The 21,409-nt window shown below is 40.8% G+C and overlaps 2 protein-coding genes across 6 annotated transcripts in view; one reads left to right on the top strand and one right to left on the bottom strand.

Moving 5' to 3' along the window:
- tnfrsf21 (tumor necrosis factor receptor superfamily, member 21) overlaps nucleotides 1-21,409 on the bottom strand; it is a 253,610-nt gene that overhangs the window by 14,182 nt on the left and 218,019 nt on the right. The window contains exons 6-7 of one of the 4 annotated variants that reach the window (XR_007450415.1): nucleotides 19,753-20,679; nucleotides 14,756-15,935 (exon numbers count right to left, since the gene is read on the bottom strand). The exons of 2 other annotated variants lie outside the window; for them this stretch is intronic. Coding sequence is in view for 1 of the 2 variants with exons in the window: in XM_049590669.1 (XP_049446626.1) it covers nucleotides 20,569-20,679 (111 nt within the window). In the remaining variant the exon portion in view is untranslated. Of the gene's footprint in view, nucleotides 1-14,755; nucleotides 15,936-19,752; nucleotides 20,680-21,409 lie in introns of those variants that run through there. One more of the 4 variants, XM_049590669.1, reaches the window with a different exon arrangement.
- LOC125897405 (putative protein TPRXL) lies at nucleotides 3,554-11,656 on the top strand. Of its 2 annotated transcripts, XM_049590726.1 has the most exons (7): nucleotides 3,554-3,808; nucleotides 6,119-6,750; nucleotides 7,182-7,699; nucleotides 8,926-9,152; nucleotides 9,585-9,757; nucleotides 10,545-10,759; nucleotides 10,923-11,656. In XM_049590726.1, the coding sequence occupies exons 2-5, from the start codon at nucleotides 6,541-6,543 to the stop codon at nucleotides 9,605-9,607; spliced, it is 978 nt and encodes a 325-aa protein (XP_049446683.1). In that variant the 5' UTR covers nucleotides 3,554-3,808; nucleotides 6,119-6,540; the 3' UTR covers nucleotides 9,608-9,757; nucleotides 10,545-10,759; nucleotides 10,923-11,656. The 2 variants fall into 2 exon arrangements, with proteins under 2 accessions (XP_049446683.1, XP_049446682.1); XM_049590725.1 differs by lacking the exon at nucleotides 3,554-3,808 and having other exon boundaries at nucleotides 5,995-6,750.

The following is a 21,409-nucleotide window of genomic DNA, read 5'->3' as shown; positions in this document are numbered from 1 at the left end:
TATCTACGTGTTCTCTGAATTCAGCTGAATTGTGTGGTGTAAGCCACGCCCACTTTTGTGGTAACTTTCCATTTGCTAAATCGCGACAAATGAAAAATATACTTTTTCGAACTCCTCCTAGGCAATTTGACCGATTTGCACCAAACTTTGCATGTAGCATCTGTCAACCCTCCTGACAAAAAGTTATTAAAAGAATTTTGATTGTCCAAAAAACGGCCAAAATATAAAACAACAAATTCCTGCATATTGTTTTCAAAACAGACAGTCTTTCATATCTTGACCAAATACAGTCCAATTACCACAACACTTTTGCTAATTGTGTTTCATGGCATGATGAGGGTTTGTGCAAAATTCAGTGCAAATCAGCCAATAAGTGGCGCTCTGGTGGCAGTCTAATTAGTGTGAATGGAAGTAAATTGGAAAATCTTCAAATCCTCTTCAAAACTCATCGACTTTCAACCTCTTCTTGTCCCTCATACTTTGAGCTAGAGACACCATGTCAACTTTTAAAGAGTCAGAAGACCTTGAACTTGAACTGGGAATGTATTCAGCTTCTACTTTTTGGAAAAATACATGCGTGGGTTGGGTGCCTACCTGTATACTGGAAATGTAAGTAAGAGATAACGTTTATTTTTTTATTTATTACAGCTGACAAGACTTCTAGGTGCACGCCCCCCAACGGCAGCATGCCCCGACGCACCCAGCAGTGCGAGGACCCTATTGAAATGCAAGGACTTTTTATTAGGGCCCCAGCAACGACGAAGTCGTCTGAGGACCCTATTGAAATTGCGCTGTTTATTATTAGGGCCCGAGCACCTAGCAGTGCGAGGACCCAATTGAAATGCAAGGATTTTTTATTATTATTATTAGGGCCCGAGCACCGACCGAAGGCCGGCGAAGGCCCTATTGAAACTGCTCCGTTTATTATTATTTAGGGCCCGAGCAGCGGTGCAAGGACCCTACTGAAATGCAAGGATTTTTTATGATTAGGGCCCGAGCACCTAGCGGTGCGAGGACCCTATTGAAATGCAAGGATTTTTAGGGCCCCTATTGAAATGCGAGGATTTTTTATTCTTCTTCTTCTTCTTCCTCCAAATGAATTGCCTTTTTGGGAGGCTTAACATACCCGAAAACTCATGAAACTTTGCACACATCTCAGAACTGGTGAAAAATTTGACATTTTAAGGGTCTCATGTGCGGGTTCCAAAAAATGGCTCAGAAGTGCCCCCCACAAAAGTTTGAGGAAACAGCCCCTGAAGCTAGTTTAACCTGCATGTATGAAACTCGGCAGGCTTATGTGACGCCCAGAGACGTACAAAAAAGCCTCTTGGAGGCATGCTCTAAACCCAACAGGAAGTCGGCCATTTTGAATTTACTGTGCAATTTTGATGCATTTTTGGCCATTTCCAGTGGTCATAAATGAACAAACTAGTCCCAGAGATTTCATCCGATTGACTTCAAACCTTGGTCTGTCCCATCCCAAGACCTTGAAGATGAAAAGTTATCAAAAGCTTGAGTTTTCGTCAATGCGTGTGACCGTGGGATGGCGTCAAAGTTAGGGGTCTTGCCACTAAACAGGAAGTAGTTTATAACTCCAGCATACATGGTCCAATTTTGGCCAAACTTCACAGGATTGATGACAGTTCCGCCCTGAACACATCTACATGTCAGTAATTAGAGATAAACATAGCGCACCCTACTGGCAAAAGGAAATGTCATGTTTTAGACTTTAATGTACATCTCCTACAGACTTGACCAGATCCACTTCAGACTTGGTGAAAAAAGTCATAAGACGTTGATCATGCTTTATTGTGGAAACTGTGAGTTTTCGTCGAAGGGCGTGGCCACGGCCTGACGGCGAACTTTGATGTTTCGCCGTGATGATAAACGTCGCTGTAACTTGACTCCATGTGGGAATATCTTGCCAAAACTTCACACATATGATGACAGTCCAGACCTGAACACATCTACAGAGGAATTTTGAATCACCGCCATAGCGCCACCTTCTGGCAACAGAAAGCTACTTTATACATTCTTTGATGTCCCTCTTCTAGCAGGTTAATCAGACCCACCTCAAACTTGCTGGTCTCAGTCCTTAGACCTTGATGATACTTAAAAATGAAGCTTTTTAGTTTTCATCAAAGGCTGTGACCGTGGCGCCGCCTTGTTCGCCATCAAACACGATGTTGTTTTGAAGGGACAAGGGATGCTTGAAAACTCACCAAACGTGGCATACACATCACAGGTCACAAGTCCTGTTGTCTGATGTGATTTTTGTGCTTTGATGCACCAAGATGGCTCAACAGCGCCCCCTGGAATATTTCAATTAAGCAGCCCCCAAAGCTGCTTTGACCTGCATGTATGAAACTTGGTAGGCACCTGTAACACTCTATTACGTACAAAAAAGCCTCTTGGAGCCATGCTCCAAACCCAACAGGAAGTCCGCCATTTTGAATTTACTTGTGCCACTTTTGTGCGTTTTTGCCCATTTCCAGGGCTTGCAAATTAACAAACTTGTCCTACATATTTAATCAGATTGGCTCCAAACTTGGTGACAGTCTCAGCCACGCGTTTTCTCAAACTGTGGGTTTTATACACTACTTGTTACATGCTGTGTTATACTGTACGTGAGTTGTTGCTTGCTGTGGCAATTTAGCAAAGTTAAAAAAAAGTTATTTCTCTCCGGGATCAATAAAGTGCCTATTACACTTGAACACACCACACCCCTAGTCTCGGTCGCTGCAGCTGCTGATCTGCTCTGACTTGTGAGTCTCACTCTTTTCATTACTGCTGCTAACCTAACGTTTTAAGTTTGTTTATCTGGAAACTAAATCTGTTAAAACAACGGGGAGGTGTGTGTATATGTTTATGTGGCTTGACTCCTGGCTACATTAGCCGTTAGCTTGGAGAAAACGGTCTCCATGAAAGTGTATCTCTGAGAGGCAGTCCCTCCCTCCCTGCAGCCTGGCTGTCTCCGCCTTGTGAGTGATTCATCATTTACACGGACTGAATTGGCAGTTCCAGTCCCGGCCTATACACTCACTGCTGAGAGCTCAGCTGAACTGAGAAAGAAAAACGAATCAGTTCTGGAAGTGATGCAGTTCAGTATGTTCACTTAAAAGATTAGTTCTTTTGAACGACACGTTCGCGACCAGAGTTGGGTATAACGCGTTACAAAGTAACGTTACAAAGTAACGCGTTAGAGTACTTTGATTACTTTTTGCAGTAACGAGTAACCTAATGCATTAGTTTGCTGTTTGAGTAATCAAATACTTAAGTAGATTTTCAAACAAGACATCAGTTCCTTCCATTACTTTCAGAACGCTGGTCCTTCAGCTCCGAAACAGCAACGGCTGTCGTTTGGTTCTAATAACGGAGATAACGTTAAACCTATCAGTCTGAAAGAAGCCACAGACCTTGTGGCTCTCTATGTGGTCGGAGAAATGCTGCCGGTGTTTAGGTGGAGTCTAAATAGGTGGAGTAGGACTCGCTGACAGACATGGCAGGAGCTACATTTGAAGCGCCATATGTAAACTGTCAAGCTACTGTATCTTCCACAGGAAGTTCTGACAAATGTTTCAGAATAAAAGCCTATTTAGAAAATGGAGGGATTCTCTCAGCCGAGGTTATAAGGGGCTTTTAATTAATCTGAAGTGTTGAATTTGAAATGATGGTGCGATATGTTAACTTTACAAAGACAACGAAGCGGATAAAAAGTAAATATATAAACACACAGAGGGATTAATAAATAATGGACCATCTATAATGTAGTCTGTTTCAGATGAAGCTGGGAGCCTCTGCAGTTGTGGTGAGTAAAAGCGTCGCCGCTATTTGTTAATGTTATTACTTTATGTCCGACCATGAGGATGTACCATTGTTTGCTAGCTTGATGCTAATGACAGTAACGTTAACTCAGCAGGTTGACAAAGTGCCTCTGCTGTTTCACACCATCATTTCCCCCTTTTACTCTGTGTGGTAACATCCCTAGAGGAAATATTAAAAATGCTGGGGTGTTGTTGTCATACAGTTGTCTACGGCAGCAGATTGTTCTGTGTTTCTGCTGGTCAAAGTGACGGCTGTGATGGGAGAATTGGATCTCAGTGAAGGGCAAGTGGTCCACAACTTTAATTTTGGAGACAAAAAAATGTAGGCTTAGCGCCCTGTGGTCCATTGCCCAATAGGAAATGTAGAATACTCAAAAGTACTTTAAAAGTGCTTGAGTTACTTTTCTCAGGGAGTAACGTTGGAAGTACTTTTAAAGTAATTGAGTTACTTTACTCAGGGAGTAACGCAGTAAAGTAACTGGTTACTTTTTTAGAAAGTAACACAGTCACATAGTTTGATTACTTTTAAAGTAACCCTTACCCAACACTGTTCACGACCGACACAGTGAGAACAACATAACGTTAACGTTAGATGGTAACTTGTCAATTTACTAACATTAAATCCTAAATGTAACGTTACTTCTGCTAATTTAGCAACACACTTTGGCAACACAGTCAAAGCTGGTTAGTTAACGTTAGTCTAAACAGTACAGGCAAATAAAAGTTATTTAAATACAGAAAATATCGGAGTCTGTTTTGAACTTGTGAGCCGTTTTATGATAGGGATAAATGTAGCTAACTAGAGAAAATGTCCGCTAGCCGTGATGCTAATGCTTTCGCCATGTTCTACTCAGTTTGAGCAGTGACAAACCTATTTCAGATCCATTTTTTTTAAATCCCCAACACTCACATTGTGTAGTTTTAGATTGCTAACGTTTTTAGCAATAAGATTGTACGTAGCAAAAATAAATGACATCACCCGGAAATTTTATTCAGCTGTACATTTTAGTTTGTGTGGCGCTAATGCTAACGCTGCTAATGTTAGTTCACACAGGTAGAGGGAAGATCTTTCAGCAATAACAGGTTAAGTCAATCTGTATCAAAATATGTCAGAACTTATGTTAAATGCAACATAGACTACAACTCGGGGTTTTTTTTCCATAATATGTGCTGGCTTGGCTTGACTCCATTACAACAGGGCTAAGTTACTCGCTTGAAGGTGTGTATTTAACTGATGATGAGCTTGTCTTGAGCAAAAGCAGCGCTGTTTACTGCAAGCAGTGATCAAATAAGCGGCTGTGAAACGGTGAATATATTGTTTTGAGTGTCACAATCTCTGCGAAATGACTCGTTTCACTTACAGAATTTAGTTAGCTGGTGAGTCCCTGAATTAGCGACAGTAAACTTTGATAAACGCATTCAATTTCCTGTGCATTCTTGACAGTTAAAACCCCCGTTATTTTGTTATTTAAAGGCTTTTAATATGAAGTAGCAAAAGCAGGAAATGGTGTGTTTTCATCAGCAGTAACTTAACACAGCTCTGATACAGCTGAAAGCATTCAGGACACGGTAAAATGAAGCAGAAATCTGAAACAAACAGGGACACAGGAGAGAAACTAAATTTCAAGCCACAGAGATTGAGTTAGAAGCTACAAAAGCACAGAGAGACTTTTAAAAACGTCTTTCTCTCTGGTCTCCAGCACAGACATGAGCAACTACAGACCACTGTCACATTATTTAGCCCTAAATGACAGTAACATTAACATTCTTAAGATATTGACAGTGCTTTATTTTAAGTAAAAGAGTGTTATTGTAGGTCGTTGTAGTACAGCTTTTTCTGTTTTCTTGTTCATCCATAAGCTTGTTAATTCAAATGTATCAAATTGTTTGATGTACTCCGTCACCAGTTTTAGAGCAGTGTTAAAGGGCATGCATGATGAAATGAATGATAGCCATTTTTTTAAAGAGCTGTGGTATATATGAATATCATATTTCAATTTGTTTATTTCAATTTGTTCATTCACAAAGCCAGAACAGAATAGCAACTAAACTATATATCAATATAAATCTTACATATATTTTATTTTAATATAAAATATTTTATGAACTTATGAGAAATGTACTTCATAATGTACTTATGCTTTCTGTTAATAAATATTCATAAAAATATTATTCAAAAGAGCCGTAGTAGGATTCCAAAAAATACAACATCCCAGATTTTGCCATGTTTTATGGGTTGATGAGCACAGAATGCAATTAAAAATGAATACATACATTTCTGCTTTGTTTTGTAGGGCCAAAACACATTATCACGATACTTTCAACAAAGACGTCATCCTTCTTCCAAGGCCATCAAGCAGTGTTGTTGTCAAACATCGCACAAAGCAACAGTTACACGAAAAAGGACATATATTGAATGGATTTGAATTCCAGAAATCCTGGGACCAGAGGAGTGTCACTGAACAAATCCGGGATGCCTTTGGAGAAAAACTCTCTGCTGATGTGAGGTAAGCACTTTTATTAAATTATGTCAAGTCTAAATTTAAAGGATATCTCCAGCAGTGAAAATGACATGTAATTAGATTATGTATACAACAGATCAAACCTAAACTATTAGCCAGTTATTTAGTACATTTGATATTTTTTGGCATCACTTACATTCCTCATTTATTTTTCTGACTGCTGGTTTTCTGCTGTGCCCATCTTCAAAGATGAAATGAAACACGGATTGTCAGTGTCAGTGTCTTTTTATAACCTTTTGCATTTTTACCCACTGTTTCTCGGCCTCGAGTTTCTGATGGCATGTGGCAACAGATTGATTTCACCCAAACTGCGTGCTGGACAAGAACTGGATGCAAATCTCATACATAAAGTCTATAAATCCAAAGCCCTATACACCAGACCATCAATCCCTCAGCCAATTTTGGTATGTTGTATCACATTTGAATTGACTTGCAGAGCATTGTAATAATAATAACCATAATAATCATAATTGGTGCATAAACATGAATGAAGATTAATGTTATCTTTGTCATTCTTAAAATTTCAGTTCAGCTTTGTAGCTATGAACAACTATGTTGAAGAACAATATAATTTATTATAGACTAGTGCAGATTTGGAATGCCTGTTCTTAAAATGTTAAATCTAAGCACAGAAATTGAATAAATTGACAGCTGCTTAATTGGACTAACCGAGAGCTAAAATTAGGAGAGGATACTGGTACTCTATGGACACTTTTAAAGCATGGACAGCAAAAGTAATTCTTAGAATTATAATCTTAAGTCTTGGTCTTTCCAGGTAGTTATATTTCCAGTTGAAATTTAATATATCTGAAAATATGTGTTATGTCTTTCCAAGGATGATATTACAGGCTATAGCAGTGAGGACAACATTTGTGAGGAAAACGCTGGTTCAGCAAGGCAGCTGCGCTCCTCATCTCTAACAGGAAATAGACACTCACATGCATCTTCAGACGGTTTCACCAGCCGAATGACTGCCTCCCCACCAACCCATACCTCTGCAGTTCAACTTTTTGCCTCATCACCTGGGTGTGAAGCATTAGTCACTCAAACTCCTGCCTTGACATACCAAAGCAGTATCTCAACCAATCAGTCAACCAGTCAGCCTTCTACCTCATCATTTGGAGGAACACCTTCAGCTGATCCAACTCCGGTCCTGACTTGCCTAAACAGCTCAAGCTCACCCTACCAGAGCAGCACTCCAGCAAGTCTTTGTTCTGTGTTACCCTCTACCTCAACACACCATCAGTCAGCAAACTATGATAACTACCTTTCAGTAATGGCTGCACTGTCTGACATGTCTTGTGATGATGAGGAATTGAACCAGGCTATACTGGCAAGCCTACAGAGTGAAAGGTTAGTACAAAATGCAAATGTTTTATGGTAGCCACTTCCAAACACAGTTTTGTTGCATTAGTAGTGAATTCAGGTGCCATACCTGCTCATATGTTCATATGCATATATAATGTGTATTTTGGCCATTGACAGCACTGGTATGTAAAAGTTAAATGATGAGGCTGGCAATTTTCTATATTTTTTATTATTGTCAACAAATGTTGTGCATTGCCAAACCAACAACTAACAAATTTCTACTCAGAAGTATGGTGCCTGTATCCAAAGCCTGATATCTTATTCTTCTGTGCTGTTCAGCTCAGTTGTTGTCCAAAAACTATTAAAAACACTTCAATAAACCACACAACTGCACTTCGTCCCTGGAGATGGCAATTACTTTTGTTTGTTTGTTTGTTTTTGTTTAGAAATGTCTCCAAAGACTAACAACAGTGATAAGGTTGTTACTGTCAAGAGAGAGGTTACTTTAATAACAGGTGCCACTGAGCATGCTTGGAACACAATTTACAAAACTTTGTTTATTATGCTACATATCACAACCTCTTGACTTTGTATTATACTAAATGTTTACTAATATACTTTGTACGTGGCAGTTATGTTCTGATGTTCAAAATTGTCAGTGACCATGAAAAATACACACATGATGCCACATTCTTAACTAGTATATTATATTGTATTATATTATATTATATTATATTATATTATATTATATTATATAATATAATATAGGGCGGCACGGTGGTATGGTGGTTAGCACTCTCGCCTCACAGCAAGAGGGTTGCTGGTTCGATCCCGGGCATGGGAGCCCTTCTGTGCGGAGTTTGCATGTTCTCCCCGTGTCAGCGTGGGTTCTCTCCGGGTACTCCGGCTTCCTCCCACAGTCCAAAGACATGCAGATTGGGGACTAGGTTAATTGATAACTCTAAATTGTCCGTAGGTGTGAATGTGAGCGTGCATGGTTGTTTGTCTCTATGTGTCAGCCCTGCAATAGTCTGGCGACCTGTCCAGGGTGTACCCTGCCTCTCGCCCGATGTCAGCTGGGATAGGCTCCAGCCCCCCCGCGACCCTCAAGAGGATGAAGCGGTTAGAAGATGAATGAATGAATGAATAATATAATATAATATATATTAGTTTATATTATATACTATAATATAAACTAGTAGTTTATATTATATACTATAATATAAATTAGTATATACTATAACTCATATTTATCTTGTATCTTGTTTCAGAAGGACCACAGGATCATCGGTGCCAGTAAGCGATATTTTTGCAAGATCTTGCAACAAAAATAAACTATCAGAGGAAATGGAATCTGATGATATGGGAGTACCTGAAAAGGCTGTGGACTTAGGTGGACCAAGAAGAGCATTTCTAAGACTGTTAATGGAAGCTTTGCCCCTATCTCCAATGTTTGAGGGAGAAAGTGGCAAAATGAACTTAGCCTTTGACAGTACTGGTATGTATTAATTGTAATGTCATAATAATTTTATTTATTGAAATCACTACATTTTATATGATGGTACAGGTATTTGTCAAGTCTTTGTACACATGCACTGTCAAATAGGTGATTTTAGCCTCGTACATGGCGGTCCACCCTCAAGCTTTCTGTCCCCAGCTCTCTTCTCTTGCTTTGTTGATGGCCCAGAATTGGCAAAGCCAGTTTTTGAAGATGTTGCAGATATTAGTGGTAGTAGTAGTATGTTTTATTCAGTCATCATCATCACATACAACATAGGAAAATACCTGCGTGAAAAAATTAAAAGGGTAATTTCTCTTCTGAGTTTTAGAATATGTTTATGTGCATTTGTATCATCACTAGTGACTTGTGTAGAGGGGAAGATGTTTAATTACAACCTTGTCAAATTTTGTTTGTTGTATCTATTGGAAGGTCACAGAATGTACATCATTTGAAGATCTGCTAGCGACAACGGAGCCACTTGAGGAGTGTTTGGCCAATGCTGGCTGCCTGAGGCCACTGCGGAGGTTGGAAGACAAGAATCTGCTTGTAGATGACATCCTGATGTTCCAAGTGATATACAGAGTGCGTGGTCCTTTTGAAAGGTAAATTTTTATCCAGCTTTTTTGCCTCTACAATAAAGAACTGAAACCCATGAAGACTGCCTTGTGTTAAGGGTTTTTTGAAGGGCATTTCTGTTTAAGTGTATAGTGTGCTAGGCCATGCCTACCCTCCACATGAATTGGCCAAGTCCAAAAACTGAAACAGATTTGTGAGAACTTTGTTTTTTCTTCTTTCCTCTCCCATTAATCATCTCATGACCCCTAACATTTATCTGCTGACCCTTTGGAAGGGCCAGACCCCTAGGTTGGGAACCACTAGACTAAACTAGCTACTGAATATAAAGTAGTTGAAACTAGCTCCACCTCCGGCAGCTCCAACAGTAACACATACTGCTCTAACACTGATGCTTCACTATTAATAATCTAATAATGTCATATATAATAATATATCCAAACCAAACACTACTTTTACTACAATACTGCATACTACATCAATCTCATAGTACTTACTTAGTACTTTAGTAGGATTTGGAGTGTTTTTACAATGCTGTATTGGTATACTTTTACTTAAGAAAAGGTCTTGGCACTTCTTCAACCACTGGTTACCAAGTATCTTGAAAAATATGAATTTGACATACATACTTACTGTTGTAACTAACCTGAAGTAAAAGATATTTGCATATTTTAATAGGGTTTAAATTTCTATATTTATAATTTTATTTTTTCTTTGATTCATTCATCTGCTACATGTGAAGATGTTAAAACAAACTTTTTTGTTAAAACTGAAGTCACCAACCAAAACACTTTAAAGAGTGTGATTTTTACTCAGATTTCGGGATGGACTGAGGACACTTGGTGTGCTGGACAAAATGCAAGCTTACCCGGAGAGTTTTTGACCCCTTCTATGCTGGTCTCCTACAACCCTCACAGCTGACCTGGTTGACAGCCTCTTCACCATCCGCCTATCTCCAGATGGCAGCAACAGAAGGCGTGCTGAAGAAGTTGTTGTTCCTTTCTGGAGAGACTATCTAACAGATGCAGAAGGTTAATGTAGAAGTGATATAAGTGTTTCTTGTCTTACTTTAAATTAATAATGTACTGCATCTTGTCACTGTATATCACTTAAGAGTAGGCCTAGTGATGCGTGCAGTGTGTTTTTTTTGTTTTGTTTATTTTAATCTAATTTCCAATGTATTGTTTTCTCTAGATCAAGAGGGAACGCACAAGCTGGGGACAATTTTCGCCTTTGCCACTGGAGCCAATACTGTTCCACCAATTGGCTTCTCTCCACAACCTTCAGTTGAATTTGTTCACCAAGAGAATGACACAGGAACCATCTCCAAACTGCCCATTGTAAATACCTGCATCAGTTGTTTGAAGTTACCACTGCACATCTCTTACAGAGACTTTCAGGAAAACATGGACTTTGCATTGGGCAATACCCATGGTTTTGGCATAGCTTAATTCATGGGCAAGCCTTCTTCTCAGTATTCTGTCAAAGTCAAGTTCACACTCAGATAATTCCAAAACAGTTCCTGACAAATGTTTCTGGTGTGTATATCATTCCACATTGTTTTGTTTGAAAAATACATATTGTTGCATCTTTGTTAAAACAATAAGGTGCTAACATTTTCTTTAGTACATTTCAGATTTTCAGAAAGTTCAGTGAAGGCAAAAGCTGACTTCTAATGAGAAACTTATTGTGATGTAATCTTAAAATTGTTGTGGAACTTAGCTCTGTAGTTTAGCTAGGAACTAAACTGATTTTACTGTTGCTTGTTTTTATTGATAAGTAAACACAATGTTGTTCAGCACTCCCCGCCTGTTTTTGATCATCAGTGTACTGATTTCATACTTTTCATTTTCTCATTACTTTGTATTTCAGTAACTACATTTATCTGTGATCTGAGGATAAGTCATATGGAAGTGGAGCAGGTTACCTTTGGCACATTTGTACAAAAACAAAGGAAAGTTCTATTGCAAGTGGATAATTTGTAATGGTTTTCTTCTAGCACCACAATAAGGCCCTGATTTACACATGTAAGCATGTAATGGAAAGGTAGGTTCTAAGACTAATTAAATGTCCGGGTGGTGTAGACTCTTCTGATTGAGTCCTGATTGTTTTGTTTTTAAATCAAGATGTAAAATTGTTGCTGTTTTAACATACACAACTTAAAAAGTATGTTTTTCAGTGGGTGAGTGTATGTATGTGTAATGTGAAAATATTTTTTATGCTTTTGTCCGCTTTTGTGTCTCTGGTTTGCTGCCTTTGTGTTGCTTCTTATAAGATAAGATAAGATAAGAAAAGATAAGCTAAGATACACCTTTATTGATCACACAATTGAGAAATTGTGTCAAGGGGAAAGAGTCAAATTAAAGATTTCAATATTTAAAAACTTAAAAAACATGCAGAAAAAAGTACAAAAGATACAAGAAACAGCATTAAATAATAATAACAATAATAATAATAATAATGAGAGGGACAAAAAAAAGTGAGCAATGGATTAAAGTGAACATATTTAGTGCAAGTGAATACTGAATGTGCAAATAACAACATGGGGGACAGCAATGCTTATAGTGGTGTCCATAAGTGTCCATAGTGCAGTTTACTGTAAGCAGTGCTGACAGCAGCAGGCAGGAAAGACCTGCGATAGCGTTCCTTCACACACTTTGGGTGAATCAGTCTGTCGCTTATTGTTAAGATGAACACCCAGGTACTTATAAGATGTCACCATCTCAATGTCCTTTCCCTAGATGTTCACTGGTATTGGGGGAAGGAGTCTGCGCCTGCGGAAATCCACCACCAGCTCTTTGGTTCTACCCGCGTTGATCTGAAGGTGGTTCCTCAGGCACCAGTCCACAAAGTCCTGGTTCAGTTCTCTGTACTCCCTGTCGTCCCCATCTGTGATGAGGCCGATGATGGCAGAGTCATCAGAGAACTTCTGCAGATGACAGGTGGGGGTGTCGTGTGTAAAGTCTGCAGTGTAGAGGGTGAAGAGGAACGGTGCCAGCACTGTCCCCTGTGGGGCCCCAGTACTGCAGACAACCAAGTCCGATACACAATCCTGGGTCCTGACATACTGCGGCCGGTCCGTGAGGTAGTCCAGGATCCAGGATGTGAGGTGATTAGCCACCCCTATGTGCTCCAGTTTGTCCCTCAGAAGTGCAGGGTGTATGGTGTTGAAAGCGCTGGAGAAATCAAAGAACGTGATTCTCACAGAGCTTCCGGGCTTCTCCAGGTGGGAAAGAGCTCTATGCAGGAGGAAGATGACGGTGTCGTCCACCCCAATGCCAGGCTGGGGGGGAGGAGGGGGGTAGGTGAAGGTGAGAATGAGGGGGGTTGCAGCCGTGATGTCTGGGCCAGGGGAGGGGCAGACTGCAAATCTATTGAACAATAGATTCAGATCATTCATCCACTTCTGGTCGCCTCTGGCCTGGGATTCTGGCTGTTTGTGTCCTGAGATGGTTTTCAGACCTGTCCAAACTCCGCTGATGTCGCTCTGCTGCAGCTGTTCCTCCATCTTCTTTTTATATTCTACCTTTCCCTACCTGATGTTTCTCCGTAGCTCCTTCTGCACAGCCTTTAGTTCCTCCTTATTTCCAGATATAAAAGCTCTCCGCTTCTCCTTCAGGAGAGCTTTTATATCTGGAGTAATCCAGGGTTTGGTGTTGGAGAAGCAGCGTACAGTCCTGGTGGGTATGGTGCTTTCCACACAGAAGTTAATATAATCTGTAATGCATGATGTCATACTGTCAATGTCCTCCCCATGGGAATCACTGAGTACCTCCCACACAGTGGTCTCGAAGCAGTCTTTCAGGGCCTCCTCGGCCTCCTCAGACCATCTTTTCACAGTGAGGGTGGTTGCTGGTTCTCTCTGCGCCAGAGGTTTGTAGACAGGCAGAAGATGAACCAGGTTGTGATCAGCTCTTCCCAGGGGGGGCGGGGGGGTGAGTGGTATGCCTCCTTGGTGTTGGCATAAAACAAATCCAGTGTTTTATTGTCTCTAGTGTGGCAGGAAACATACTGGGTGAAGGTGGGCATGGTGGTGGCTGGACAGGCGTGGTTGAAGTCCTCAGAGATCAGAAGGAGGGCCTGAGGGTGCTGTGTCTGCAGCCTACTTGTAACAGAAGTGGAGAATGTCACAAGCAGACTCAGCTTTTGCAGACGGGAGGACATACACTGCTACCATAATGACATGAGAAAACTCCCTGGGTAGATAATATGGTCTCATGCCAACAGCCAGCAGCTCAATGTCCCTACAGCAATGCTGTTCCTTGATAGTGGTGTGCCCAGAGTTACACCATCTATCATTCACAAACACAGCCAGCCCCCCTCCTTTCCTCTTACCGCTGTTTGCTGTCCTGTCGTGTCTGATGAGCTGAAATCCGTCCAGCATGGCGATCGTGTCCGGTACTTCCGCTTTCAGCCATGTCTTGGTAAACACCAGCACGCTGCTCTGCCGGTATTCCCTCTGATGGCGAGTCAGCGCCAACAGCTTGTCCATCTTGTTGGGGAGCAATCTTACGTTCCCCATGACGACGGACGGGAGGACAGGTTTTTACCGTCTCGTCCAGTGTCGGCGCTGCACTCCGGCGCGACATCCCCGTCTCCTTCTCTGCAGCTCGGCAGGAATATCGTGCCTCTCCTCGGGCTGCACCGCGATGTGTTGTAGCGCTAACAGCTGGTCCCGGGTGTAAACAATGGAGGCACGGCTGGGCGCCGGATCCCCGCACACAATCGTATCCATAGCAAAAATTGAGAAAAACCGCTATAAAGAGAGTGGTCTTCATCTCCATAACAAAGCAAAACATAAGTGCTAGCTAGCCAAACTTAAAAAAAAAAACCTCAAAGTGAGAAAGTTAAAAAGAAAAGAGAGAGAAAAGCTCGGTGGTGAGCAGGAGCTGCTGTAACAGGCGTCCGCACTAGAGGCACCATCTTGCCAAAAATGCTCCTTGTCTCACAGATTCCAATGATACTGTATTAATGCTGATGTTAGTTTTAGTCATTCTAATGAACAAAGGACGACATGTTAAAATACGGAACAGTTCAGTCAATTTATTGAGTTCTCCAGAGCCAAAAGCTTCAATAAAATGTGGTTTCACATAAGTTCCATAATTTTTGGGTAACAATTTCTTTGAACATTTCAAGAAACATGGCTGTAAAATGTAAACAGAGGTTTGAGCTCAGAATAACAGTAATAAAGGTCTTAACATCCCATGCACAGCAAAGATCCACAAAATGAAAGAAATGGCAACAACGAACTTAAAAATATTTTTAGGTGTAATGCTGTACAAAGATTGGTAGTGTGTTTTGATTTCCATTACACAACTACAGGAAGTAAATATCCTGTGTGGACAGTTTCTATTTTTGTTAATGTGCTCTTATTTTTCAAATCAGAAATATCTGAGGGGTTTTGTTTCCTTTAATGTACTTAATACGGCTATGATTTTAGGAATGCCTCTCTTGAAGAAAATGCACAAGGTTGCAAAACAAATTAATACCATGATTTCCATCATCTTCAAATGGATCAAAAGTCTGCTGAACTGCATATATGTGTCACTGATGGAAATGTTAATTGATGGAACAACAACATTATTTGTCGATAACTCTGAAAGCGATCTGTTAGCATCAATACCAAAGCCACTGTATATGTCACAAATACCATTCATACTTGGGTTATGTATTCCTGCATTGTTGACTATGCCCCTTTGCCACAACTGGAGAGGAGTTAGCCCCCCTTGTGTTGAAAGTCCATGGTTATTCCACTGGTTCTGAAATTCAGTGGCAGCTCTCTGAATTTGTGGCAAATAAATATAATGAAGACAAAATAAATGGAGCTCATTAAGTGAATCTAAAACATTGTGCTCCTCCATAAAGTTGAAAAGATTAACAAAATGAAATGACACTACTCGATTTAGCTCTGCCCATAATCTTTCAATTCTTTGATTGAGCACTGACCTGCCAGTAATAATATTACGTCTGTTCAGTCCTCTCCTGTAGAGCATGAAATGGGCAACACCAGTGTTTTCCATTCCATGATCGCATCTAACTCTGGACGGTATTCCAAAGTTCTGAACATCAGCAATGAATAGAGACAAAACACTTGAGGCTCTGTTGTTGTCTAGACAAGCAAGGTAGATGATGGTTCAACTGAAACCATCGACACAGCCATGGAACACCATCCTCCACCTCACAAGTTTGTGGTTTCCGTCGATGTGCCTGAGAGAAATTGAAATCATAGTAAATTGTGTGGAAAAAACAGTGGTGTAAGAAGTATTCAGATCCTTTACTCAAGTAAAAGTACAAATACAGCAATGTAAAAATACTCAATTTTAAGTAAAAGTCCTGCATGAAAGATTTTAAGTAAAAGTATATAAGTATTGTGAGCAAGTCGGAAAGAGGGAGGAGAGAAGGCGTGGAGTGGGTTTTACACACATCACACCAATCAAATGAGCCCCTCTCCTCGCCCTTAAATGCGCCGCGCGAAGGTGTAATGAGAGTTTACTCAATTTGCCATGGCAGGAGAGAGCAGCAGCGTCAGGCGGCCAAACTCCTCCCAGGAGGAAACTGATATTTTGGTCCGGGAGGTCCAAGCTTGCAGTGTCCGAATATACGGAACTGCGAGCAGATCTCCACGGGCTGATGATGCAAAGGTAGCCTGGGAGGAGGTCACCACAATTCTGATAAGATTGTGAATAAATTTATGTTGCGTTTCTCTCGTGCGCACGTGCGCTCTCTCTTTCTCTCTCGCAGTCTCACTCTGTTTCTTTTCTTTTGGCTTTTCTAAGATGACATATGCTGAATCTATACTCCCTATCTGATGCTGTGGCTGTTGGTGGTTGGCTGAGAGGGATGTGAACTCATTAGTTTACAGGCTGTGTTAATCAAATCAGGTTCAGTTTCCATTACGCATGCCAAACGGTGCCAATCCCCTTTGATCTGACATCAGATGTGATGGGACAGTCGATATAGATATACATTTATGTGCTGATTGCAGATAGTTGCATTGAATAGTGGTTTTGTGGCTATTTATTGCATTGTTAATGTGCCTGATATTCTGGAAACCTGCCTGTGAAGTTTTGGTGACGTGTGCGCACTGTCCACCGGTCAGCCAAACTTTGGCTTACACCAGCTGCGCTCCCCTTGCGCTGACAGTAGACCTGGTTTCAGCTGGCGAGCTTTTAGCGCACCTTCGGCGAAGCCTTTTGGCATGAAACTATCACTGTGCCAAACTGGATCTGTCGACACCTCCCCCTGCTGCGCTGCCACACCCATCTAAGCGCACCTCGGTCTGCCAACCTACCAAACTGAGCGCGCCTCAGGTTGCGCTGCTCAAAACTAGCTTTGCGCGGGGTTCACCAGCCTGCGCCACCTGCGCTGCACCGAGAAACTAGAGCCCTTAGTGTTCAATTTCATTTAACAATGTGTTGTATTTTAAAAGCTTGTTATATTATCAATTGTGTCAATATGTTTCTGAAAAGGAACTAAAATTGTCACATAAATGTAGTGGAGTAGAAAGTACAATATTTCCCTCTGAAATGTAATGGAGTGGAAGTACAAAGTATCATTCAATGAAATACTCAAGTGAAATACAAGTACCTCAAAGTTTAGTAAATATACTTACTGGTAATTACTTTCCACCACTGGGGCAAAGTATAACAAGGCCAAGGTTATGCATGAATAATTAAATACTAAAAGAAAATTCTTAACAATGAGCTATTTTACTTTTGATGTATGACTTATACTTGTAATCAAGTGTTTTTACACTTATTTTCATTCAAATAAAGTACTTCTTGCACCACGTCCAAGTGGATTGTAAGAAACTGATACTGACTTTTTTTTTTTTTTTTAAAGATATTTATATGGACATTTTTGCCTTTAATTGATAGGATAGTGAAGTGTGAAGGGGGAAGTTTAAGAGTGACTTCCTGCTTAAGGAGGAGCTTCCTGTATCAGTGAAATTAAAGTGTATATATACACTGAACAAAAATATAAATGCAACACTTTTGTTTTTGCTCCCATTTTTCATGAGCTGAACTCAAAGATCTAAAACTTTTTCTCCATACACAAAAGACCATTTCCTTCAAATATTGTTCACAAATCTGTCTAAATCTGTGTTAGTGAGCACTTCTCCTTTGCCGAGATAATCCATCCCACCTCACAGGTGTGGCATATCAAGATGCTGATTAGACAGCATGATTATTGCACAGGTGTGCCTTAGGCTGGCCACAATAAAAGGCCACTCTGAAATGTGCAGTTTTGCTTTATTGGGAGGGTCTGGGGGGTCAGAAAACGAGTCAGTATCTGGTGTGACCACCATTTGCCTCACGCAGTGCAACACACCTCCTTCGCATAGAGTTGATCAGGTTGTTGATTGTGCCCTGTGGAATGTTGGTCCACTCCTCTTCAATGGCTGTGCGAAGTTGCTGGATATTGGCAGGAACTGGAACACGCTGTCGTATACGCCGATCCAGAGCATCCCAAAAATGCTCAATGGGTGACGTGTCCAGTGAGTATGCTGGGCATGCAAGAACTGGGATGTTTTCAGCTTCCAGGAATTGTGTACCGATCCTTGCAACATGGGGCCGTGCATTATCATGCTGCAACATGAGGTGATGGTCGTGGATGAATAGCACAACAATGGGCCTCAGGATCTCATCACGGTATCTCTGTACATTCAAAATGCCATCAATAAAATGCACCCGTGTTCGTTGTCCATAACATACGCCTGCCCATACCATAACCCCATCGCCACCACCATGGGCCACTCGATCAACAACGTTGACATCAGCAAACTGTTCACCCACATGACGCCACACACGCTGTCTGCCATCAGCCCTGAACAGTGAAAACCGGAATTCATTCGTGAAGAAAACACCTCTCCAATGTGCCAGACGCCATTGAATGTGAGCATTTGCCCACTCAAGTCGGTTATGACAACGAACTGCAGTCAGGTTGAGACCCCGATGAGGACGACGAGCATGCAGATTAGCTTTCCTGAGACGGTTTCTGACAGTTTGTGCAGAAATTCTTTGGTTATGCAAACCGATTGTTGCAGCAGCTGTCTGGGTGGCTGTCTCAGATGATCTTGGAGGTGAATATGCTGGATGTGGAGGTCCTGGGCTGGTGTGGTTACACGTGGTCTGCGGTTGTGAGGCCAGTTGGATGTACTGCCAAATTGTCTGAAACGCCTTTGGAGACGGCTTATGGTAGAGAAATGAACATTCAATTCACGGGCAACAGCCCTGGTGGACATTCCTGCAGTCAGCATGCCAATTGCACGCTCCCCCAAAACTTGCGACATCTGTGGCATTGTGCTGTGTGATGAAACTGAACATTTCAGAGTGGCCTTTTATTTTGGCCAGCCTAAGGCACACCTGTGCAATAATCATGCTGTCTAATCAGCATCCTGATATGACACACCTGTGAGGTGGGATGGATTATCTCGGCAAAGGAGAAGTGCTCACTAACACAGGTTTAGACAGATTTGTGAACAGATTTTGAGGGGAAATGGTCTTTTGTGTATGTAGAAAAAGTTTTAGATCTTTGAGTTCAGCCCATGAAAAATGGGTGCAAAAACAAAAGTGTTGCATTTATATTTTTGTTCAGTGTATGTGAGAGTGAAAATATATGTATGTAAAAGAAGAGTGAAAATATATGTATTTGAAAGGAGAATGTATGTGTGTGAGAGTGAAAATATATGTGAAAGAAGAGTGAAAATATATGTATGTGAAAGGAGAATGTATGTGTGTGAGAGAGAAAACGTATGTGTAAGGAGAATGTATGTGTGTGAGAGAGAAAATCTATGTATGTGTAAGGAGAATGTATGTGACTGAGAGGGCCAGAATGAATTATGGCTTGTACGGCCCCTCATAAACAATCATGGGTCCTAGACTCATTCATGACTCCGTGCAGTAGTTTAACCAAAATAAAGTTCTTTAAAGTCATTATTAGTTAATAATAAAAAAAATGAAATGAGAAAAAGCAAAACCAAAAAAATTGCGAGGCTGACAACTTTACGAGATAGACTACTCACGACTTTATCCAGGGGAAGAGGAGGATGCGGATGGGGAGGAGAGGTGTCTGAAGAAGTACTCTGCTTCTTCAGGAGAGCTGAACACTTTTGGTTTTCCCTCCACCATCACTCTCAGCTTGGCAGGATACAGCACAAAGTACTTCATGTTGGCGGCATGGAGAAATTTTCTGACAACTGCAAACTGTCTACATTTCTTCACCAAACCAGCACTGACGTCTGGATATATGTGGACACGAGCGCCCATGTAGATGAGCTCCCCTTTCTCCCTGGCCAGGCGTAAAATCTTCACTTTGTCCTGGAAGTGAAGAAACTTAAACAGGATGGGTCGTGGAGAAGCCGAGCTGGTGCTGGAGCTGAAGGTGGGAGAGCGATGAGCTCTTTCAATGACCGGCGCCATAGGAAAGTTGTCCTTACCGAGAAGTTGAGGGATCAGCTGGTTCATAAAGGCGATCACATCTCTACCTTCCTTATGTTGTGGAACACTGATGAGACGGAGGTTAGAGGACCAACCGTTCTCAGCTTCCTCAGCTTTATCCTTCAGGTAGGCATTCTCTTTTTCCAAAGCTATGTTATCACTCATTGTAGATAATGATCCCTGAATATTGTTTAGGCCAGCTTGCATGGTCTCTATTTTTTCGTCAAAATGAGCCGTCATATCAACTTTGAATCGTTGAATGGCTTGCCAGATTGATTGAAGATTGACCTCGGCCATGACGCAGAGCAAACTGTTTTCTGCACGAGGAAAATTACTCCACAGGAAGGATCATCAGCTGGTAGTAGAAGAAAAAAATCAAAACGTAGTCGATATACTTTTACCTGTCAGTGTGGATGGGACGATCAGAGCAGTTTTATTAGCCCAAATTGGAAGAGCAGTCTGAAGTCTGCAACAGACGCTCACGCAGCCGTGGCCATCTTTACTCTCTCGACCTGAAATGTGTATGTGGCAGATAATTTAGAGAAACAGCAGCCAAAGAAAATACCACAAAGTAGAGTGATAGACTCTTCAGCTTAATAGTTTAATATTTGTTTGATAAAAAATATAAAAATGTTAAAAAGCTTCATCCAAGACAAAACATGGTGAGTAATGCTAATGCATAAAGTTTAAAAGATTGTTTAAAAGCAGTAATTAAAAGTGATGTTTAATTTCATTTTATGAAAAAGTGAACATATTGAGTATGGCAGTGAGTGTGTTGGCATTAAGCACAAATCTATTAATAGAAAGATAGATAGATACATGTACATAAATTTATATATTGTTTCTTGTTCAGAGTTTTCATCAAAATGCCTAACATGGCTTACACCTAAAATCTTAAGGCAAACAAAGTTAATAAACTAAAAAAAAAAAAAACTAAATTAAATGTAAACTGCAAATTAAATTATTTTACGTTACTAACCTTTTTTTTTTTTGAAAAAATGGGGAAAATATTTGAATCTAGTGTACTTTTAAGTGGAGAAATAATATTTTTTCAAGTGGGAAAATTGCACATTAATAAGGCAACTTAAACCATTATTTCTGAGAATTTTCTCTTGGTGTTTGTTTCATCTAATCATTTTATTTAAGCCTGAATTTCAGGTTCCTGGACCACAAGGCAGGACAACAGACAGATGCTACACAGCCAACTATACCATCCTTTTCCCAGAAACAAGTGCATACCAA

This window comes from Epinephelus fuscoguttatus, linkage group LG11 (genome assembly GCF_011397635.1).
Source record: "Epinephelus fuscoguttatus linkage group LG11, E.fuscoguttatus.final_Chr_v1".
Taxonomy (NCBI): Eukaryota; Metazoa; Chordata; class Actinopteri; order Perciformes; family Serranidae; genus Epinephelus; species Epinephelus fuscoguttatus.
This window is presented reverse-complemented; position numbering and strand designations above follow the sequence as displayed.